A 24232-nucleotide genomic window follows, 5' to 3' on the forward strand; every position below is an offset into this window, starting at 1 on the left:
TATACATATGAAAACCCCCTGAGTGCTTTAGCATCATGGAGATTTAGGATTTGTAGAAAATTTCCAAATGTATTCATACCCCTTGCAGGTATACTTAGAACTTGAGGTGAGTTGGAGAGGAATCTGAAAAGCTATTTTTCAGAGCTTAATTCTACCCAAAACTTGTTGTTCTGAGTTATCCCGACGGTGTCCTAATGCTGTCCTGCCTTCTTCATTTCCTCTCATTAAAAAAAAAAAATTCATCTTCCTCTCTGCACCCTCATTCCATATTTTCCTCCTTCCCCGTCCCCCATTATTTAGTACGTATTTTTCTCTCTTTTGGGTAGAAGTCAAGGTGTGATACAAAATGAACTGGTTTGCTGTGGTCTGAAGGAGGTAGTGGGTGTCAGATAGGGAAGAATCGTGGGGCAGTAGAGGGGGCGGCTCACCCACCTAACTCTAAGTATTGCATAGAGACTGTGAATGTTCTTCCCCAAGAAATAGGAAGTAATATTTTCATCTTCAGTTTATAATGAAGAGCTGGGGGGCACAGAAAGAGACAGGTGTTTAGACTTTTTGGAGTATTGAACTAATTACATATATACACAAAGACAATACTTAGTGCTACTCACAGTTTCTGAAAGTGGGGAAACCTTTCTTTCATTCATTCATTCATTCATTCATTCATTCATTCATTCATTCATTCATTGAATTAGTATTACTTACTAGTGCCCAGCACTGTTGCTAGGCCATGAATGGCTTGTGAAAAAAATGTAAATTTGGGGCATTGGAAGGTACTTATAGAAAAGGCAGTTCTGAGTAAGATAACATCATGATCAGGTAATTAATTTTACAACACCATATATAGGTGGCCAGTATGAATGCTAAGTGGCAAAGGAGTAGGAAACTGACCTGTGGAATATTGTGTACATTATGAATTTATTTTTATTTTGGTAAACTTTTTGTACATATACCTTAGTAATATGTCAAGAAATATCAAATAAGCCTTTCTATAATATTAGATGCATCTCAGTCGGGTTTGTATAAAATAGAAGAAATATTTATCAGTCAAAAAATATGTAGAGACATTGTATGTAGTAAAAGATTTCACATTTTGCACTTTAGACTCTGATGTACAGTTTGACCTTAGAAAGGAAAAGAGGTATGATGCTATGAATATAATGGCTATCAATAATAATTTTAAAAATTGCACCACTGATGTGGAAGCAGGAGAGTCTGGGCTGACTGTACTGGTGGCAAAATTAGTAGAAAGATCAACTTAAAAGTTTTATTCGTATCAAGCACTGATAACATTCCACTAGTTGTACTACTCGCTCAGGAAGGTAAAATGCAGATTTTCCATCTTACACATCTAGTTCCCCTCTTTAAGTTGGCAAACACTGAGTTTTTCCACTGCATTTCTACATAACTGGACTCTTGACGCTCGTGTGTGTGTGTGTGTGTGTGTGTGTGTGTGTGTGTGTGTGTGTTTTAATAGCTAGACATACTATCACTGGTGCTGTTAGCTCAATGTATCTGCAATCTGGGGTAAAAACTTTTTTCTCTCTATAGACACTACAGGAGTGAGAATCTGATCATAGTTCTTTGCAAGTTTGTAAATACTTTGCTGTCAGATCACTCAGACACAAATAACAGTTCTGGAAGTTTGCTGTTAGGATGTTCCCTCTGGGAGTCCACTGTGTTCCATGGCTATAGCTACGAGATTGTGAGTGTTCTTATTTTGTCCTCTAGCTTTGTGTAAGCAGATACTCAGGTTCAATGCCTTTTGTGCCCTTTTTGAGGCCGGTTCCTCCACTTGGAAGGGTCTCCTTTGCGTTTCAATTTTCTACCTATTCTTTGAAGTCCAGCTCAGGCAGCCAAGTTACTCCATATCCTATTGTAGAAAATTATTCCTGTCTCCTCCCCAGTCAGTTGTGCTTACCTGACATTGATCATAAGATGCCTGGTGCTTCATACATGTCCAGTGTACTTTGCACACATTCAAAGAGCATGCAGTTATTTTGTAGGATAGCAATGTTGAAAGAACTTGGGGCTTCTAGACTGGCAAATCTAGCTCTGCCTCTCCCTCTCTTTTACTGTTTACTGAGCTTCAGCTTTCTTTTTTCTAAATGAGAGACTACCAGTGGCCATCTCATATGATTGCTTTGAGAAGCAGATGAGGGTTTGCTATATCCCAGAAATCGAGCAAAATTTTTTATGTAACATCTTCCCACGTACAATGCCTATGAGTGTTGATTCCTTTACCCCCAAGCCTGAGACGGAGTAGGTACTCACTGAATATTTCTCAAATGAATGAGAACTGGACTTGAGCTGGCAACAGGGCCGTGTCGGCTGAATCAGCCACTCTGAGTCAGCAGTTGAGATGCATACAACTAATGACTCCAGGGAGGGAAGATACCAATGCGTTGCAGTTCCCACATATCTGTCTGAAAGGCTGCTAGGACATGATTCCTAAGCACGATGGAGAGCTCATGGGGAAGGGAGAGTGTCATTGCCGTGCTGCACTATTTCCTTTCCCACCATCTTTAGTTACTCTCCCCTCCCCCACCCGTGTTGACCAATTCAGTCCAGAATTGGTGCAGATCTTATACTGAGTCATTCCAGGGTTGTATTGGGAACGCTGCATGTTTACTGTATCCCATGGAATGTAAGGACATTGCAGATCTACATTCCTGGCCAAAAAAAAAAAAAAAAAAAAAAAAAATCAACAAAAGCACTGTACCTATTTAGTGGTAAATGTCTTAGGAATGTTAGAGGCTCATGAAAATCCTACCTGAGTGGAAAATGACATTCCTGCCCTTGGGCTCTTATAAGTGGAGAGAGTTTTGGGGATCTCCAGGTTGATGACTAATAACTTTCCCAGTGTTTTATTTCCATGAGCCATTGATTAAAGTAGGGAGTAGCACTATATTTTTCTCTTTCAGCTAAACTATTCCCGTTAAGTGGGAAGTTTTGGAAGCTTCTGTAAGCTCCCAAGATATCACTTCATGCATCAAAACCATTGTATTTAAAGTGATATCTGAGGGACATTGGAAAGGTTTTTTGTAGCCTCCATCCAGCCTTGTCTTGTTCCAGGGGAGCAGTCCATACAGCACAAGAGTGTGAATGAAGAGAATTTCCCGTGATGCATTGAAGGGTCAGTGTTCACATCTTGCTCTGCTCCTGAAGGCTGGAGTTAATGAGGACGAGTTTTCATGTGAATGTCAGGCATGTTGCAATAACTAGCCACAATGGAATAGTCATGGCAACTTCTACCACTTGGTTTCTTTGTTTTTGTGATGTTGCAGCATGGTTCATTTTATGAGTATTTTCTTCTGTGTGGTTGAACCCATTGATTGCCATCTTGGGCTTGGATACTTGCATTCAAAAGGAGATGAAGAACAGAGAGAAAACTGGAAAATTGACAGGATATTATCCTCCGCACTTATTAGTTCTCTCCCTCCACTTTTGCTGACAGATGTTCTGGTGATTAATATTCTGATGAGTTTGTGTCTTTAAGAAAGGGAAAATAATAACTTTCCCTAAAGGGAGTCTTGAAAAGCAGCTCGAAAGAAGACATAAGTACTGTGAAAATTGGCCTTTTTTGGGGGGGTGTCAATATCATGTAACGATATTGACTCTAGTAATATACCTTCTGAAATAAGATACGTGAAAATTGTCAAGTCTTTTTGGTTTGGTTTTCTGGGGTGAATCACTTGCGTACTTGAGGGCTTCTATTTTGATCATAGCATCTACTACCTGAATGCTAATTTTTATTGGACTAAGAGCCCTAGAATAGAATGTAAGGACTGGTGAAATCCTAAGTGTCTTGAGATACCCTGATTCATTTCATTCATAAGGGTGAATAATATTCTCGTATTGCAGAAAGGCCTTATGAGGGTATTGTGTGCTTTACATACATTGATTCCCGAGATGGAAGTCTGTGCATCTGGGACAATACATGTGGGGAACCTCTCAGTTGGTTAATTCCTTCAGGACTCTGATCAAACCAAGCAGAAGGGTTGGGGTCACAGATTAGGTGGGAGGTGAAGCTAAGGATATTGAATTCTTCGGGAGAAAGTGCCACTAATAGATGCAACATATGCAGGGAATGTGCCTCCATTCCTAGCAGTCTGTGTTTTATACCCTTGCAACACTTTCTTTACCTTCCTCTCTCCTTTGTCTATACTTGACATTAAAAAGATACCAGAGGCATCCTCTGTGCGTCACCTATCCATTTTCGAAGTTATATGCATCCACTCCTGTATAATAGAAGAAAGACCCTTTTGCCATTTTTCACTTCTTACTTTTCACTTTTCCCATCTTACTACTGTTTTTTTTTTGTTTTTTTTGTTTTTTTTTTTTTGCTTTGTGCTTTACGATTTGACATCAAATCCTGTCTAAACGCTGAGGCTTTTTCATGTTAAAGAAAAAAGCCAGTTTAACAACTAAGGCCCAAGAAGAAGGCAAAGTGTCTCCCTGCTGTTATCCGGTTCTGGAGTTCCTCGACTCCTTGGCGCACGGTTAGGAGTGTGTGTGTTAACACGTCGAGAGGGAGACGCAAGCTCGGCCTTCGAATTGGCCAGCCCAGTGACCAGCGAACCCGCCCCCACCCCTCCCCCCTCCCCCTCCGGCGCTCACACTCAGGAAGCAGCTGGCTGCAGGCCGGCCCTCGCAGCCACACTAACATCCACACTCCTCGCTCGGCCTCCTCCCTCCCTCCCTCCTTCCCCTCGCCCTGCAGCCGCGTCCACACAGCGCAGCCGGGGCAGCCCAGAGCGCGGCGCGCACGGGCACCAGCGCAGCCCCTCCCCGCGCCGCCCGAAGTCGTCCAGGCTCTCACCAGCGCTTCACCGCTTCACCGACGGAACCCGCCGAAAGCAATTAGCCAGCCTCCCGGGCTGCTCCCCCCAGACACATCCCCCGGCCTACAGCGAAGATGAGCAGGACAAGCGAGGCACAAAGTCGAAACTCAACTTTTTAAAGCATTATTTGCATGTGTGTGTGTGGGGGGGAGAGAATGAGCTGATGCCGAGGGTCCAGCCAACCCCCTGCTGCCTCCTCCTCCCCCTGCCGCTGCTCCCCTCGTACAGGCGCGCGCACACACGGCACTTGGGCCGGGTTTCCGCGCTCTGTCCCCGGGCTTGGATGAGAGTTTTCATTTCCGAAGGAGGCAGAACCCGTGGAGCGCGCTGAAGGGCTGGAGCCCCCAGTGTCTCCTCGCCAGCGCTGGCCGCCCGCTGTCACTCGCCCAGGCTGGCCAGGGGAAAGGACCCGCACGCCGGCTTTGTTGTGGAAATCCCGGTTACCTGGTAAGTAATGCCATAGGAACTTTGCTCGCAGGCGAGAGACGGGGAAGAAACAGGGTGCTTGAGAATGTGGGGGAGTTAACACTCAGAGACACAAACTAGGGACTAGAAATAGTTTTCCATGCTGAGCCGGTGGCGTTCTCGCGGGTTTAAGGATACCTGCACCCTCACCCGCAGATTCTCTGAAAGATATTTATTTAGCGACCCTCAATTAGGAATCAGGCTGTGTTCTTGTCAGTTGCCTCAGAGCGCCCTGTGTAGAGGAGGATGGAAAGGAAATTAAGGTTTTAAAGTTTCTTTAATTAGGAAGAGTTTTTGGTTTTTCTTTTAAATTGCATGGGGCAGAGGGCTACGGAATCAGGGCGAGTTACAGGACGCAGGGGTATGGTCGTGCACGACACCCAGGAGTCCTCCCCGAAGGGAATCTTCGAAGTGGGAACTGATGGGGTGACGTGAGGTCTCGCGCACACACGGGGCTCTACTTGTCTTCCACTTCCACGTGTTTGTTGAGCTCCACGAAGGCTGTTTCTACGCTTGTGTTACTCTGCAGCCGATGTCCCCATTGCTCCAGGAGCTCCTTGGGTCGGGGGTACATTATCTCATCGCGGGGGGGATGAGTCCGTGACCCGCATCCTCAGGGCTATAACTATAACCTCCCACGCCGCAAAATGCGCAGACACATTCAGAAGCTCATCCTCCCCACCGAGTTCGTCACCTAGAGTTTACCTTTTTATGCGGCCCGACGAAATGTCAGCACTGTTTGGAAAATGTCTCAGTTTCAGGGACTTTGTCCTTCTCACGTCTCCCGTCCCTATAAATGACCCCGTGTGTATTTTGAAGTCTGCCGGGCAGCTCTCTGGAAAGCGTGAGTGAGCAGCCGGCTCCCTCCTAGACACACACACCTTGCCTGGAGCGATACTTCCAAGTTACTCACTGGAGCTGACAAGTCACCTCAGGGATGAGGAAGTCACCCAAGTGTCTGGAAAACTTGGCCCTGACGCATTTGTCATCCTATGGATGATTCAATTAGGTACCTGGAGGGAGAAACTTTGGGAAAGGTCGTTTCTGGCTTCACGGGTCATGCCCTCAACTTGTTGGGGGCTATTCAGGTGGCAAGAAGTGAAGGATACCTGAGGGTTAGGACAATAGCTCGGGGAGGGGTCCAGGCCCGCACGGCGGGTGCGGCGCGGTGGTCATGCGCTCGGTTCCCGTGAGCGGCGAGTGGGGCCGCGACTCCCTCTGGATTCGGACTCTGGAGCCCGCTGGTCCCCGCTGCTTGGGCTTCCCAGCGGTGGCGCCCTTTCGGCCCCGACTTACTCAGGACTGGGTTGCACAACAGGAAGCCAGCACTAGTTTGTTTTGTCTTCCTGAGCTTGTAAGCGGACGGCGCTGAGGGTTAGGGGCCCAGGCGGCCAGGGAGTGACCCGGTCTTAGCAGCGCGGCCCCAGCCGCGTTCCGGGACACGCCCCTCGCTCCGCTCCAGAGAACCTATGGGGCGCGGGTCTCGGACCCCTGCGGGCCAAGCTGGGAGGATCAGGAACAGATAAGGGCTGCCTTCCTCCTGCCCTGTCCCACGCGCCTCTGCCGCCTCTGCCACCCCTGCGGGTCCTCAGCACCTCTCCGGATCTGTCCAGCCCTGCCCCTGGCAGAGGCCCCGGCCCTCTGCTCTGTATTCCTCATCCCCTTTTAGGCTTCCCCGGCATCAGCTCGGCCCTCATCCCTGGAGCTTCTAAACCCGGGGCAGGGGGTGGAGGGTACTTCCGGAATCGCGGGACTGGACTCTGCAATTGTGTCCCCCCTTTTACAGAGAGGAGGGCTTTGCGCTCTCTCTCCCTACCTACTTCCAGAACATCAGCATCTCCCAGAGTTTGGGCCCGTGGGCCCTAGAGTTTGAGAAGAGGGATGTTCTGTAGCTCCCCCCAGTGGGCCAATTCCCTTTGGGTTATGAGAAGTGGAAATCTCAAATATAGACTGTTAAAGCTAGACAGGGCCTTCCTTGGCGATCACCTGTGGATGAGAAAACCGAGCAACAGAGACTTTCAAGGGTTTTGCCCAAGGCCACACAGCCAGTTGTCACAGACACAGGACAAACACTCAAGTTGCCAGTCTCAATTCAGAGAGCATTTATTGGCCTGAAGAAGGTGAACTCAAGAGAAATGCAGTCTCCTTCTGTCCCTACTGAAAGCCTTGATGAGTCATGATTTCTGCCTTGGGAGTTAGCCAGACGTCTGTTTCCCCCTCTGCCTGTTCGCCCTCTACTGCGTTCTCCACTGGGCCTCCCTTTTTGCATTAAACCGAGAAACTTTTTTTTTTGGTATAAAATTGATTTGTGTTAGTTTAAATCTCCCCATTCCTTCTCTTCCTCCGCCAAGTTTGCTTCCAGTGGTGATGTATGAAACAGGTGCAACCTGCAAGGGTTTGCAGAAAAAGGTTGCAATGAAGGTTGTTGGGGGAAAGTTTGAAGCCATTTAGAGACAGGAGTGTGTGATTTTTGTAATTGGGAACACGTGGAAGTTTAAGGCTCACCTTTAAATGCATTACAGTTGTATGTTTTCACTAGTTGCTAGAGTAGCCCTAAGACCCCTAACATTACCTTTGAAAGGAAGAGTAGTAGGCATTTCTTTTCCAATTACTTTCGACATGTATTTCCTTATTGGTAGTTGAATTCCTTTCCTTTGTTGCTCAGAGAACTCAGCAATCCTTGAGTATGAGTAGTTAAATCTAATTGCTACTATAACTCCCTCTCTCATTGGTTCACCTTAGGCTTGTTTTGAGAGAGCATCTTTTCTCTGACCCCTGATTCCATTCAAGTTTCTTAATAGTAGTTGGTTTGTCAGAGATTGAATACATGGGGTCAGTTGGGTTGCTTGGGAGGAAGTGATCATTATTCTTGATAGGAAAAGCAACTTCTTTTTTGGATGAACTCCAGGGTCCACCTATTGGGTGAAATTCCTATTGGGCCAAACTAATCAGGGCAGGGAGGTTAAATAACAGCAAATTAATATTTTATACTAGCCCTGCCTTCGTTTATATGGCAGAAAGTGGTCTTTCCATCATTTTAGAATAGAGCTCAGTGTTCTCAGTCTTTTTTTTCTCTGAGTATTCTTTTCTGCCAGTAAATTAAATCTGAGGACATACTTTCTACTGTTGTCCCTCTCATATTGTAGTTATTGATCTCTGGAGTTGGAATGTTAATTTGTAATTCTTTCATAATATAGAAGAAGTGCTTCTTGAAGGAGATAATTCAGGAAGTGGCACCCCCTGCACATTCTCTTCCCTGGCGAAGTCCTTTTCTGTGTTTCTGTAATTATATTCTGTAGAGGATATTACAAAGAAGGTGGAAATACAAGACTTAACTGTAACTTTTTCCTAGGTTTGGTTGCCTCATAGACTCAATCAGGACTGAAAATAAAATAAAATAAAATAAATAAATGGCACATAGGAAATCGGTGCAATAAAAACATACTTTACTCATTCCTGGAGAATGAGACATAACAAAATCTTTAAAATGAAACTAACGTGAAGTTTGATTAAAAGATGACCACGTTCTATGTTTTCCTAGTTTCCCATTCACTTCAGACAGAGTTGACACAAAACCCCAATTTTTTTATTGAGATAAAATATCAGTACAGAAGACTGCACATATTTTAAGCTTGATGAATTTTCACAAGCTGAACACAACTATATAACTAGCATCTGGATCAAGAAATAGAACATTACCAACACCCAGAAATGTCTTTATTATTTCCTTCCAGTTACTACATTCCCCCAGAGTCACCACTGCCTTGACTTCGAACATATATATTAATTTTGCCTGTTTTTAAAATACCTTATGTAATTGGAATAATTCAGTATGTACTCTTGGATCTGGCTTCTTTCTCTGACATAACAACCTTTTAGCAGTAGGTCAGGTAATTTGGACACTAATGACACAGAAGCCCTATTTTCTGCCCTAATGATGGTCTGATTAGGGAGACTGAACATACACGAGTGAAATGTATAGTGTGAAGTCAGCTTAGGGTGAGCAAGGGGAATGCTGAGGGGCAACCTCTACCATGACAACCCAAAATGCATTTGGCAGGCTCTCTGTTAGGACTGACAACCTCCACAACAAAAGAAGTGCCTGGTCTTAGTACTGAAATGACTATTTGTTTTGTGGCTTTTAGCTAGGATTTTTCACTGTTCATGAGTATGCCAAGATAAAGGCAAGAATAATGTGCCTGCTCAGAAGACTGGAATAGAGTTTTTATGTCACTTTTTCCTAATAGAGAAAGGAATAGATTAGGAGGCAGAGACTAGGAACCATGCAACTATAATTAAATTGGTTCCACAAGACACAGAGTGTGGGATTCATGATTGTGTGGCCCTACTTCACTTATACTGTATTTATTCAGGCAATAAATGGTAAACATAGTATATAAATATATAATTAGATATTTTATTTTTATCATCTTTTTCATTATAAATGAACATTATAGTAAAAAAATATAAATACATGTGAATATATAAATGTAAAACAATCTATGTATATAGAAGGGCTGGGGAACGTTCAAAGATAAATCATACATAGACCCCAAACTTAATGAAATTAGAATTTAGACAGGAAAATGGAACACAGACAAATAACTACTGTAAGGCAATGGAGAAAGTAATGAATGTTAAAAGAGAGGGATGTATAGTAAAATAGTTAACATTTATCTCACTTAATATTCTGTAATGCTATGAACTAGGTACAATAGTGTAATTCTCACCATTTTTTACAGATCAGAGACATAGATTAAGAGAGGATCAGGGAAGGCCTAAGGTAGGTATTTGGGGTGGGCGTGGAGGTTGAATAGGGTCTGAATTTAGGGAAAAAGAGCGCAAAAGAAGGAAGGAGGCGAAGGACCACCCAGGTGGTCTCTAAGGCAATTTATAGGATGAGTAGAAACAAGGATCCAACCATATTCCACTTTGGGAACGGAATTTGTCTGTAAAACTGGAATCATGGAGACTCTAAGTAGTTGAGAGTAGACTTGAAATGAAGGAAGCTGGTGAGGCGGTTCTTGTGTGATGTGATCTCTTCAAGGCCAAGGATGGGAACAACTGTACATTTCTTCAGGTTCAGTAAGTCTTGCTGAACTGCAGATGGGCAGATATGGTTACAGCATCAGATCAGACCCTGTCCCAGGCTCTTTGTTAAACAGATCAAACTTTTTGAGTATCAGTTATTCCTGAAATTCTGAGCCACATCTATGAAGTTTTCATTTCTAGGTTTGCAGAATTCTATCCCAAAAAACTAACCAGATGCCAGGGCTGTGTATGAATTCTTGTTATTCTTGTGTGTGAAGAAATGGATTAATGTTTTCCCAACCTTTTCAGCATGACCAATAGATTCCACTTCTGTCTGTAACTTGACTGAGTCATTCATGTAGGGTTTTTTTTTTTTTTTTTTTTTTTTTTAATAAATATGTTGTCATGTTGGTTAAGGGCCTAGTCATTGTTGTGGATGTTCATACTTCTGCAGTGATGTCACTGAACATTATTTAACTTGTATAAAACTTCTGTCTACCATCAGCTAAAAATAGTTACATTGGTCACTTTTAAGGGGTAACTAATTACACTGAAGGAAAGAAATCACTCAGTTACATATCTGACAGGGACACATTGTTACACTTGAATATTTGGTTTAATGAGTGATAAATTCACTTTGTTTCTAGAATCTTCCATAGGTAGATGTTTATTACCCCTCTGAAAAGAATGTCATTTTTAGCATTGCAAATAGCTATTCAAATGGGCTGAGTAATTATTTATGCACACTAAGTGACAATATGCTTTTCATTTGCCATATTTTATTACCTATGTATCTCCTTCTGTGAGGATAGATTAAAAAAAAAAAAATCTCCAGCTAGTTACTTTTCTTTTACATTTCTGAAGAAGCCTTTGTGTCTCAAACCATGGCCATGTGGTGTTCACTCTGCAATTCAGGTAATTAATTCAGCAGTGACATCATAGGGAATGTGTTCATTTTTCCATTTCAAATTCCTCTTCATAGGATCTGATGGTTAACTCATATTAAGAACACATTTTGAAAAACTCAGTTCTCAAAGGCAGTTGTGTGTTAATTTAAACTTTTCCCCCTTTAGCATTGTAAGAGTGAAGTTTTATTCCAGGGAAGGTCATCTACCCTCTGCATGGGAGGAGATCGAAAACTCATTTTGATCCTGATTCTGTTATTTGGTTAATTAAGTGATATTTATAGAGCACAACTGATCAATTGATGTATGCTAAGGAAAAGGCAAAGTGAAAGGTAACAGTGGTAGTAGTGTACCTTTGTATTATTTAATCCTTATTTTTCAGAAAGCTAAAAACGTCGAACACTTAGATCTTCCATTACAGCTATATTTTGGTGTTTGTTTTACTTTGGCTGTTCAACTCCGTCTGTATCTGTAGCTGTTCTTGATAGGTACCTGGGCAGGCAGATAGTCCAAATACTTTTATAACAGTGGCTTTTTTTTGACTGTAACCCACCATACATTTTCCATCTTATCCAGAACATGTGGTATGCACACAGTCATGTACACCCACAAATAATTGAAATAAAACAATACTTGACCATAAATACATTTGATGCCCATTGATAGCTTGTATTTTATTCTAGTTGGTTCTATTTCATTAAAAAGTTCTTTCACCATTAAATAATTGATTTTAGGGCCCACCAATGGATTGCAATTAGTTTGAAAAAACGCTGCTTTAGAAAGAGTACTTTGTTAAACATGGGTCTTAGGGCCCATATTCAACTTGGGCCAAAGAATCTATGTTTGTCTCAAAATTCTGTCAGGTCCCAAGTCATTCTCATTTTGTGTGATTTCTTACAGCTCACCAAGGAAATCTCTTAATTATCCCCTTCTCCCTTGCCATTTCCTGTAGGGTCACAGTTTTCTAGAACTTTCTGTACTCATTGATGAGTTAATGACTGAGGCAAAGTAAATGAAATACTTGTAGGTAATTACTACTAAAAGTAGTGACATTTAGTGAGCTTGGGGAATATGAGAGTTGTATAGATGCACTGAAGTGTGGAAAGTAGATTCTAAGAGATGTTATTGAACTTTTAATATTGCCCTCCAGCAGTATTTTCCTGAAGGTTCTGAATTTCTTCTAGAATTCTGTAATTACTAGCATTGAGTACAAGGTTGTCAATGCTGCTTCTGATTTTTAAGTTAGGATTGACTAACTAGGGAATACATTCCTACATTGGATTTGGTCATTCCCTTTTTCCCCCACTTTCTTCCCTTTCTCTCCCCTCTGCCTCCCCCACTTCTTCTTCCTGTTCCCCTTTCCCCCCATCTTCCCTTCTTTTCCTCTGTGTTCTGTCCATATTTGCTACTCATATTTTGAATATTATAGCTACTAATTTAAATTTAAAAGGGCGCTGCCAAATACCGTATTCTATACATTTATGGAAGATTATTTTCATGTTTCAGAAAACTTTATGAAATATAAAAATTAAAACAAAGTTAAAATGTGTATATCTCTAATTAGATAGCTACCATAAGGAAGGGTTGGAATCCACAGGTAAAACAGTCAGGGATTCTATTAGATGGAGTCCGTAATGTTCATTATACGTGTTATCTTTTCTGAGTGGTCTTTGGAAGAATAGTCCTGAGTCTCTGAACGGGACACTAATTTGTGTTCATATTTTTAAGTGGTATAACTCAGAGCTAAACCGGCTTTAGGAAGAGTAATTTCTCCTTTTGATTTCATCTTATGGGTGCTTATATTGCTTGAATAATATCTGTACATCTTAGTATTCAAAATAAGTATGTTAATAGTCTTAGACTTACCAACATTAGACCTTGGGAATGTCCAGATGCCTATATGGTCTATATATACAGGTTACCAGGTGTAACCTTCCTAAGTTTCTGCTCCTATCCCAATAATATGGAATTATCCCAGCCCTGTTTCTATGTAACTTCTATTTTAAAGTCCGTGAATCTGTCAGTGTACTGAATAAAGTTATGAAACCACAGACACGATCAACTATACTTTGTTGTGGGTTACTTTATCATAATATATAGTACCCTCCCTTTCAATTTAGAGAAAAGCTATTGTACATATCCAATGCATTTCCTCTATAATATCCTCCAGCTTCACAGGCTCCTGTTTGCACTTTCCTCTTGTTAAAATTGCAGACAAGAATAATTTTGATTTATTGGTGACATCTAATATAGCTGTGTTTATATTGTTGCCAATAAAATGACTTACACGATTGGTTTTTGTTTATACAATCTTTTCTGAGGAGTCAGTCACCTGTGTTAGGACAAGGTACATTCTGCTTATTAAAATGAACTCCCGGGATCTAAGAACATTCAGCTCTATCTGTCCTTGATTGCATTGCAAGCTGTGCTTCACACTGCAGCCGTGCATGAGAATAACTTATATTACCTATCAATAGGCTTTTCATTTCTATATTCTTCTGGCTACAAAAGCTGTAACTAGAGAAGCCCATGGGAATAGCATGGGCCTATTAATGATCAAGCCATTGATGGTAAAAAGGCAATGTTCATGAAATTATACATTCATTAACCCAAAGGGGAAAAAATAAAAGAATCAATAAAAACTCTATTTTAGGTGGCTTAGACATAGTACATACAAGAAGCCAGCTCAGGAGCGGTTTGTTTGCTGACCAGTATTTTGTGCCTCATTGTCAGGTTTTCTAAGCAGGGTAAGAAATGCTTGTGGCATAAGGGAATGGAAAATGTAACAAAGGCTAAATGTAGCCTAAGGAAATGAAATGATGTATGAAAATTAATAATTAACTGGCTCATCAGATGAATTATGACTCTAGATGAGTTTATTAATGATATTTACTCAGAAAGGGCTTTTGGCTGTAAACAGGCGTTATAGAGCTCGTGCTTTTGGAATTTTCTTGAATGGATGAGTTAACATTGCATTTCATTTGTTTAATCTTTTAATCCATGAGAAACAGTACCTGAGCCTTGGGGAGCAGGGAGAATCATGATTTTTGTATTTTGATTAAAGTCATAGGTTTTCCAGAAAATTCGTGAAATGGTTTTGTGCCTTAGTTTCCTTAGGAGTTAAGTAATTTCCTTCCTGACCTGACTTACAGGAGGGTTTTTTTTTAAGAGTTTGAAAGTGGTCAAAAGGAACGATTTATTAACCCATGTTGACTCATATAGCAGAATGAATATTTTCATTGTTTGAACCAATGGCGTATTAGAAATCTAAATGTATTAATATGTCAGATCTTAAGTACTCTAAATTTGTACTTCTGGATGTTCCTTGCTTTTTCTTCTTTTTTGTTTGTTTTTTCTTCTGTTGATACGGCAGGGTAGGGTAGAGTAGTTGGATGGAGGACAGAGAAGAAGGTAATACTGGAGAACTTAAGTTTTTAAGTAGAAAGATGCTCTTCCAGTGGAATCCTCCCAGTTAGGTTTTGATACTGATTAGTTGTGATTTTACTTTTTGACAAAGTGTAGGAAAATTTAATCCTAATAATCATTTTTTAAGGTAAGTATCGTCTTTCAGCACATTGCTGGCACGAGAGCCTCCTATGAGCTCTTGCTTTAATGGAGTGGGTAGAGATTACTATTTTTGCTTCCACGTCTATCCAATTTCCTTGATTTAAGTGCCACAGGTATAAAATCTACATATTTATACTTGATCATAGTAAATGGGTATTTTTGATAGTCTTCCTTATCTTAATTATGTGAAAGCCCAGAATTTCAAGCGACGGTTGATTATCACCAACGTCTTCATTTTATGGATGAAAACTGTAAGTGCACAGAAGTTACAAGTGATTGGCCGGCAGCAGAACTCAGGTGTCCTGACTTCTAATTGAGTGCTCTTTTCACTCTGACTCAGTGAGGATGTCTTTCTTAAAAGTTAGCAATTTATTCCTTTTTTGTTGCCATGTATACTTAGAATTATACACGATCATATGTCCTAGCTAAAAAGTATATAAAATATTATACGAATAGACAAAATTGATGTTTAAATTCTGATATCAAATGCTTGACAAATTTGTTGGCATGATTAATGTGAAAACTGAATTATTAGGCATACCTTCACATACAATTTATTTTATTTTTGTCTTGAGGCTGCTTTTTCTCAGCTCACATACCATCGACCTATTGGTTTTCCTATTATGGCATTAATCGTTTTACTTTCTGGCTATTGCTTTTTTAGTAATAACATTTAAGTACAGTTTTGTTGTTGTTTTTATTTTCAACCTAAAGCTATTTAATACATGAGTATGGTTTATATAAAAAATAAAAATAAAATATCCAGTCTGTCAGGCAGGTATGAGTGTCTGATAATTAAGTTCTCAGTGTTTTAATTATTTTTCCTTCTCACCAACTTACCGCATTAATGATCTAGTCTAATGCTAAGTACCTACTTATGTGTTTTTATCCAGATTTTTGATGATAATTCCTGCTTGTATATGATCTTGCTGCCAAAAAACGAGTCCCTTATTTTTAAAAACTTGGAAATGGGCACAGCCTGCAAATTTGCAGACACTTGTCACTTGAACCATGGTCTTAGTGACTCATATTTCCAGTCATGTTGGATAATTCCTCATTTTTAACAAATTGCCAATACAACATATTTATTTTTGCCTTCTTTTTTTTTTGGTCAGTACTGAATAAGTGCTTTCTTCTGCAGGGTTCAGAGTGCTCAGAAAATACTATTTTATCACTGAGTAGAGAATAGACGGGCATTATAATGTGGCAAAACACAGAGACATTAAGTGATTCTTACCCACAATCAACCAGTAAATCAATAGACCAACTGGTAATATACGCGAATTCTTCTAAATTGACATAGCAGAAAAGGCATTAGAATTTTTCCAATGTAAAAAAAATCTTACAACCAGTCTGATACCAGGGTTCATTTCTTATTATTCCATAAAGAAACTTAAATGATACAGGTTTGGATAAACCTGGATTTATTTGTCTATTCTTACGATCTACAGTGAAGGGAAGGGCAGAAATAAAATCTAGGTGTGCTTCTGAGGACTAGATTGCATGGCAGTATTAAATTTGACACAATGATAGAATTCTTAATAAAATAGAGAATTGGTAAAGATGAAGAAAACATTCCAAATGTTATATTGTTAGTAAGTTTTTAAGTTCTTCAACATACAGGCACACCTAGTCAACTTTGCAGAAGGCACAGCGAGTGCTTGGCTTGAAAATTAAATATTTTTGATTTTCAGAAATGATAAAAGAAAAAACAATGCTCTTTACAAAAAAGTTTGCCCTTTTTGATATCCTGTCCTTGATGATTGATGGAGTCATTCATTTGGGAGTTGTGTTGGAAATAATTTGTCTAAGACATTGAGTGGGTCATACAGAAAAAAAGAGAAACCATCCAATTGAGGACATCTGGCTGCTATTGCTTTACACTCAGTCTATATTTCCAGTGTTTGTTCAACTTTGGCTTCTTTCCATGACTGTCATGTCTATATCAAAGAATATAGATTGCGACTGTGTTTGTCATTCACTAGGAGAAGTGGCACTTAGTCACCTCATTGACTATCAAGTACTTTTGTTTCTCCTCTGCTACTTGAGGAAAAGGGTGGTGAGGTTGCAGATAGAAGCTTCATGTAACTCTGGTCAATTTAGCATGTGTGGTGCATGGTAAACATACCTTTAGAAGGGCTGTTCTTTCCTTATATTTTTCATAAAGCAGTTTTTTTCACAGCCTTTTCCTTTTCTAGGATCTTAACAGGACGTGAGAGTATTGTGATGTTGATTCTATTTCCATGCCCATAATTCAGGATCAGTATGGAACCAAGATTCTAATGCTGCTATGAATATTTGGATATGTGGACATATGAAGACTTTGCAAGAGTCCCAGACCTATATTATATTATCTTTTGTGAATCTAGGGACTGAAAAATTTGCTCTTAGAGTGAAAATCAGAGATGGTTTAATGTCCTCAGAATCTCCTTTAGAGGTTATATCTGCCATTTGTTTGTTGGAACCTTTGAAGCATTGGTCTCACAGCTCATGAAGGTAATTCAGTTTGGTTTCCTAAGACTCACTGTTGCAAAAGTGAACTAGTATGGACAGATCCTCTAGGGAGCAAAATAAGTTTCATTTTGCAAGCTGGCACCAGTAAGTTGGTTGTAGTTGCCAAGAGCACTGTATTGAGAAGGGCTCGGTGGCAAACAATACAATGCAGTGATCCATAATCATGTCTACCATGAAAGCAGGAGGGGAGAGTGCCTCCCAGTGAACCATGTATTTGATGACCCAGCTGTATATGAAAAGGCCATTTTGCTAAGAGTGCTTCTTTTCTTCCTGAGATGAATACTACACAGGTTGAAAACTCACTGTGACTTGTTTTCCATTTTACTTTTAAAAATGCCTGCATTTATTTTTTTAAACAGGCTAATAACCCACACCATGGATAACTTATTGGACTTTGCCTGAAAGGAGTCATTAGTGCTATTGGATATTTGACCATCCTGGCCACAGGTTTTTTCAGAATGAATGGAAGGTCATGCAGCATGAATCTCCAGCGGACATCAGGAACCCCACAGGGGCCTGGGATGGTCAGTGGCCAACACATTCCTCCCATCCGAGCCCACTCGGGGACTCCTGGCCCCCCATCCTGTGGCAGCACACCGAGCCCTGCTATTGGAAGCCTGGCTAACAGTCTCCATCTCAAGATGCCCTCAGGAGGAGGGATGGTTCCTCAGAGCAACATGGCTGAGAGCCCCATCCATCTGCCCGCCCTGAGCCCCAGGAGACAAGTGTTCACCAATGGGAAGTCACGATTCCAGGTCACCCAGGCTGGAGGCATGTCAGGGCCACACACATTAAAGCCAAAGCAGCAGGAGTTTGGAAGTCTTTTTCCTCCAAATCCTGGGAAAGGTAGGATTATCTTTCTGGGCTCTTTTAAAAGTAGAAACTATTTGTTTTCTCCCCCTAGTACTTTTTCCTAGAAAATCCTATGGAAAATGCATGATTCAATGTCAGGGTTAAAGCGGATGGTATCATAATGATCAGCAGCTTGCTCGGTAACTGGCAGGATGTGTATGTATGTGTGAGGGCCAGGGGACCACAGTGGTAAATGTGACATCTCATGGACTGTGAAATGGAGTGGAAGATAATACAGAAAGATTAGAAATGGGAAGCTAGGGTTGTGGTGGTGGTGGTGGTGGTGATGGAAGGGAAAGAGCAAGTTTAGTAAGATTCTACCCTCTGGATCCACAAAGCTCTGTGCTGGCTCACAAAGGGCTATATTCTGCAGGTCAAGGAGGAGAGAGAGGGGTGGCTGGAATCGCCATTATGCTAGGTGGGTGCTAGAAAAAAGATGTTTGGAAGGAAAAGGACAAAAAAAGGGAGAAATTTTAATAGCCAATAAAATGAGGAATTAATACATAGAAATGATAAAAATTATTCTAAGAGCAGAACCTATAATTTTTCTAATATAGCTAGTGACGAGAGAGAAGAAAGCTAGAAGAGAATAATGAAAAGATGTATTTTTTGTGCTGGTGAGAACTAGAAAACCTGGCTAATGTGAAATGAAGAGAGAATGTACTTTTAATCCAATAGTGTTTGAATTCCCATATATTTTATTTATTTATTTTATTTTCATTTTTATAAGAGTTTATTTAAGCTAAAATTGATGTCAGTTGATGGGAAGCAAGATCTCAAATGCTCCAGAATGATCATATATCTTAAATTAAAGAATAATTGTTGAAGAATAGCAAATTATTTGAATGACACACTGTCTCTAGAAACTGGTATTGAATTAATGAGATTATATTGCAAATGATATGTGTGTTTGGGCTAGAAAAAGAAAGAGTATGTATCCCCTGTAAAATAGAGCTTTGTTATATAAAATAGCACGATTATATATTTGTTTAGGTATTTTTAGCATTTAGTTTTAAATGTTTATATTTGGTGTATATACCACCAAATAAAATTACGAGCCGCCGGTGAATAGCCATTCACCCAGTTAACTTACAACTCTCTCAGTTGTGGTGAATAATGATTTATATCAGGCAAGGAACCAAAAAGTCATTTTAGTGTCTGTGTATTTCTGTATATGGAGAAGTTGATATAAATGGATAAATTAAAAAAAAACCCACACACACACAAAAAACCTAAACACCTAAATATATGTGTAGCTTTTTATTTTCTTTTTTATCTATTTATTTTGATCTAGGTTTGGTTGTTTTATTTCTTAGAGCTACTGATACTAAGTATAGGAAAGACTCCCAGGGGGCTGCGTCCAAAATAGCTCTGTCATTGTCAGGCTGCTATGTTCACGGTGAGGCAAGCTGAGTTCCTTAATGCCGAGCTCATGGGTTTGGATTTTCAAGGGCTGAGGCCCAGTAAAATCTTTCAGCTGAGGCTTGACTAGTGAACCATAGCTTGCTTTTATATATACTTGTGTTTGAAATTCTGTCTGGCAATAATAATGGTGATAATATTAATAACTTGCATTTATGATAGCGTAACTCAGCGTGTGTCAGGCATGGTGTTAAGTGCTTTCCAATGCATCGTCTTAGTTATTCCTCAGAACAGCCCAGCGTTGTGTGCTACTGTTGATCAACCGATACGGGAACAAAGGTCTAGAAGGAGTAAGTAACTCAGCCTTGACAGCCACTAAGGAGTTTGGGAGTATTGCTTTGAGGGTGATCAGAAGTGGTTATAATTATGATTTTTAAAAAGTGCTTCAGCTTTTCCTGATTCTCCTCTTTTCAGTTCCCTGGCTCCTTGCTCAGCTTCCAAGCTTAGGTTCTGGATCTGCAGGGTTGGAGCATGTATGGGCATGGATAAAGGTCAAGGGCAACTGTGTTATTATCCCCCCTGACCTTGCAGCGTGGGTACTACCAGTGTTCTGGATGGTGCCAGGAGTGGCTGAATGTGTCTCTTTCAGATCTAGGTTGACGGTCCCTAAACTAAGCCAATAACTGGTTGAGAATGGTGATCTGGGACTGTTTGAACTTCATCCAATCATTTACTCAACAAATTATTATTGAGCATATATTATGGGTGAGTCACTATTAGGAGGATACAATAGCCAATAAAACATAGTTGCGGCCCTTAAGGAATTGAATTCGGACAAATAATAAATGGGGAGTTACAATAAAGCACATTTAGCGCTCTGATAGGAATACACTCAGAGTGATATGGCAACATTTGGAGGGTTCCTAGTGGGGGCTTGATAAGTGGACCTGGGAGGAGAGTAAGATATCTAGGCAGATATCTGCAGGATGAGGAGCTCGCCTTGTCATCATGCGATGTGTATGTCCTGTGCGTGTATATGTGCTGTGTGTGTGTGTGTGTGTGTGTGTGTGTGTGTGTGTGTTTGGAAAAAAAAAAGCTTGTATTTTTAATTCATGTGTATTATTTTTTTCCAAACACCTAATATGTTTTTAGTACATAAATATACTATTAAGCTGTTGATACCTCACTGGTTAATAAACAGAAGTGTTAGGTGTTCCTTTTGGCTTAGGGGCAACCATCAAAACATTGCCGAGACAGTAAGAATGCCACGAGCTGAGAACATTTGGGAACCTCTGTCACAGTAGTTTATTTTTCTCACACAAAGAGCAAGCCAGGGTGGGTGATGCTGCTGATGGTTGGAAGCTCAAGGATATCATCAGGTCCAAGATGGTGGAGCTTCTCTCCATCTTTCCCTCTTAGTTACACAGTGGCTGCCTCACTCCAGCTCCTGCTGTGAAGTCTGTCTTCTGAGAAGGGTGAAGGAGAAAGGAAGAAGGACAAAAAGCAAAAAGACAAAAGTGACAACTCTCCCAAATAGAACCCAACCCTTTAAATGGCTTTTCCAGGAGTCCCACCCAACTCTTCCCACTTAATTAGCTTATCATACATAACTTATCTTAAATAAAACTCATTCTTTGTTTCCTCTGAATTTACCTTTTTTTTAAAAAAAGTTAGGTTTTGTTTTACATTGTTTTGTATTATGCTTTATTATATTACATTGTATTTTGCTTTTTAGCATTTGCCACCTTTGTCTCTCTTGCACTTACATAAGTTGAACCATCTGTTAGTAAGTTGCAGACATTGTAACACTTCATCCCCAAATTCATAAGCAGGTAATTTCATGCTATGTAACTGAAATATATTAATAATACTCAAGGAATTTAACTTTGATACTATAGTATTATTTATATGTAGTTTTATCTTAAAATATAGTAAATTAATTTTATATTATTATTTTGTATTTTACTTATATTATTTAAAATAATTATTATTTTCCTTCCTCATTTGTAATCCAAATGCCCTTTGTAGCCATCTTTTTTCTTTTGATCCAGGATTTAATCAAAGATCATGCATTACATTTGGTTGTCGTGTCTCTTAATCTACTTAGATCTAGAACGGTCCTCTCCCCCTGCCTTTTCTTTGTGTGCCAAATAAGTTGATATTTTTAAAGAGTTCAGGTCAGTTGTCTTGTCTCAGAATCTGCTTTGTCTGAATGTTTCTTCATGATTGGGTTCAGGTTAAACATTTTTGGCAGGAATACTACATAGGTGATTTGTGTACCACGCATTTCATTACACCAGGTAGAATTGAGTGCTCATTTGTCCTAGTATTTGTGATGTTGCTTTTTGATCACATGGCTAAGGTGGTGTTACCTGCTCTCTGCATTGTGAAGGACACTTTCCCTTTCAAAATTAATAAATAATCTTCTGTGAATACCTTGTTCTCTAATAACCTTTCATAGTCTCCATTGATGAATCCTTGCCTGAGTCAGTTATTACAGTGTTGCTTTTCTGATTCTAGCGTTCCTTCTATGTTTATTAGCTGGTATTCTTCTGGAAATAAGAGCTTCTCTTCTTCTCTTTTTGAGAATCACTGTAGACTCATGTATTCTTTTAAACACATTTACTGTAATGCATTACCATCACTATTCTTTCTGATGCTCAAATTGTCCCAGATTGGGCGAGCAGGCGCCCCTTCACTTCAGGTCATATGTCCTTTTGATATATTCCCATTAAACACTTCCTTGCTTTCACACATAGCAAGTTGTTCTCGGCTCGCTTGTACTTCTCGACCACAGACCTGGAATCAGCCATTTTCCCAAAATGGGCCTTATGTGTGGACAGTGTTGTCAGATGTATGTCAGAACGAGATCATGAATCCCAGTTAAAATACAACATGACAGAGTTCTTTTTCACACTGCCTCATTGCACATTTGTCAGTGGGGTCCCTGGTTCTCAGCAACGTCAGTGGATTTATTTGCTCTGCCCTATAATAGAGAAAAAGTTACTTTTCAGCTTTACATTTTTCAGGTAGTAGAAATTAGTTTTGAAAATGATTTCTTGCTACACAAAAAGTTTTAATTGTGGAGAGATGAGAATGTTTGTATTTAGCTAAGCCACTGGGTGGGCATGGAGGACGTTCTGCAGTTGGCGACTTCCTGGCCCTGCTAGGTAGTATTGGTGAGTACAGAATCCCAGTTATATTGTACCAATAATGGCACTTCCCCTTACTTCCTGCTCAGCAGTTTCGAATTGTAATTAGACTGGCAGAAATGCATTTTCAAAGCATCTGGGAAATCAGTTTTATGATCTCTACTTTAAGCACATTTGACACAGCTATTTAAATATTTAAGACAATTCCACATTCGCAGTACCTGTAGGACTATATAATTGGGAAGATTTTCATTGTAAAGGTTTTTTATTTTACTTCAGGGCCTCTGACACTTCTTGGGCTCTGTGGTCCTTGGAAACAGGGAGTTAGTTATTCATTAGTGCTTGTGGGTTATTCATTATTGTTGGTCAGAAAAAGCAGAATAATATCAACAAAGGACACCAGCCTAATTGGGATTAAAAAACTCTGTTGTGTCACTTAAGGCTAGTGTCTCTTGTTAAGACCTGGCTTAAGAAAAATAAAGTATCGTGTGAACCGGAGAGGTCTAAAAACTAATGTACCTTAAATAATACATCAAGTTTTATTTTTCACTGTTTATAGTTTGTTAATTCAATTGGTTATAACCTGAAGCTTAGGTTAGAGTTTGATTCCTTAGCAAGTCAGCTGGCTTCATATTCCCTCCCCAACCCCACTCCCACTGCCACATCATGAATTTAAAAATACTGCCACTGCTTTAAAATGTTGCTTTCCTATATCATTCCTTCACTTATGTGTATCCCTGGAAAAACAGACAATGAAAAGTATCTGCTAACACCAGGGAGTGAACCACATTGAATGTTGCCATGTGAGAACTGGGGTAAGAAGAGAGCTTGGGGTCCCGCGTTTTTGAAAAGATGCAGTTGATATATTAGCTAAAGAAAGTTGGGGCAAAATAGTTGGTTACTTTTTTTTTCCACTTCTGCTTTTTAATCATTTATATTTCCTTGCACTTCCAATGTGGCTTCCTGCAGAATTAGAGCAAATAAAGTTAATATTTCGTAAAAGGTTCCAAAAATAACCAAACCAGTCAGACCAAAGGCATTATTCCAGTGGAGGTAGCCAGAGTTTTCATTTCGTCTCGCCAATGAGGCAGGTGAAACACAATGTTTACTTTTGTTTACTCTTTGGGCTACACAGGGTACACTTTGTGTGATTTATTGATGCTGGGTGTAAATCAAATTGATGATGGATTTCCAAGTATTACTGAATGGCAGGCATGATTTGTTCCAGTTATAAAAGCAATTTGTCAATCTCATAACATTCCACCTTTAAAAGAATATATTCCATTAACACCCCGTCTCCCCTACACATACCTCAAATGCTATAGAACACGAAGCTGAAATGTAACATCTGTTAGTCACCTATAGCACATTATTGCTTTTAAATAGCAATCGCTCTGGACCTGTATAACCCTTTGTAGTTCAGAAGCTTGCATATTGATTGTCTCATACAGTTTAATCAAACGCACCATCCTGAGAGGCAGGGCAAGTGTAATCGGCCCCATGTTAGAGAGGAAGAGACTGAGGTTCAGTTTGCTGAGAC

The 24232-nt window shown here is 40.1% G+C and overlaps 1 protein-coding gene across 5 annotated transcripts in view; it reads left to right on the forward strand.

Moving 5' to 3' along the window:
- Positions 1 to 24232, forward strand: part of GLIS3 (GLIS family zinc finger 3) — a 597994-nt gene that overhangs the window by 167916 nt on the left and 405846 nt on the right. For 2 of the 5 annotated variants that reach the window (XM_074330481.1, XM_019729930.2), the window contains exons 1-2: positions 4639 to 5291; positions 17686 to 18172. In XM_074330481.1, coding sequence (XP_074186582.1) covers positions 17785 to 18172 — 388 coding nt within the window. In that variant the 5' untranslated portion in view covers positions 4639 to 5291; positions 17686 to 17784. Of the gene's footprint in view, positions 1 to 4638; positions 5292 to 17685; positions 18173 to 24232 lie in introns of those variants that run through there. The other 3 variants (XM_074330483.1, XM_019729984.2, XM_074330482.1) reach the window with 2 other exon arrangements.

This window comes from Rhinolophus sinicus, linkage group LG04 (assembly GCF_036562045.2).
Source record: "Rhinolophus sinicus isolate RSC01 linkage group LG04, ASM3656204v1, whole genome shotgun sequence".
Classification (NCBI taxonomy): Eukaryota; Metazoa; Chordata; class Mammalia; order Chiroptera; family Rhinolophidae; genus Rhinolophus; species Rhinolophus sinicus.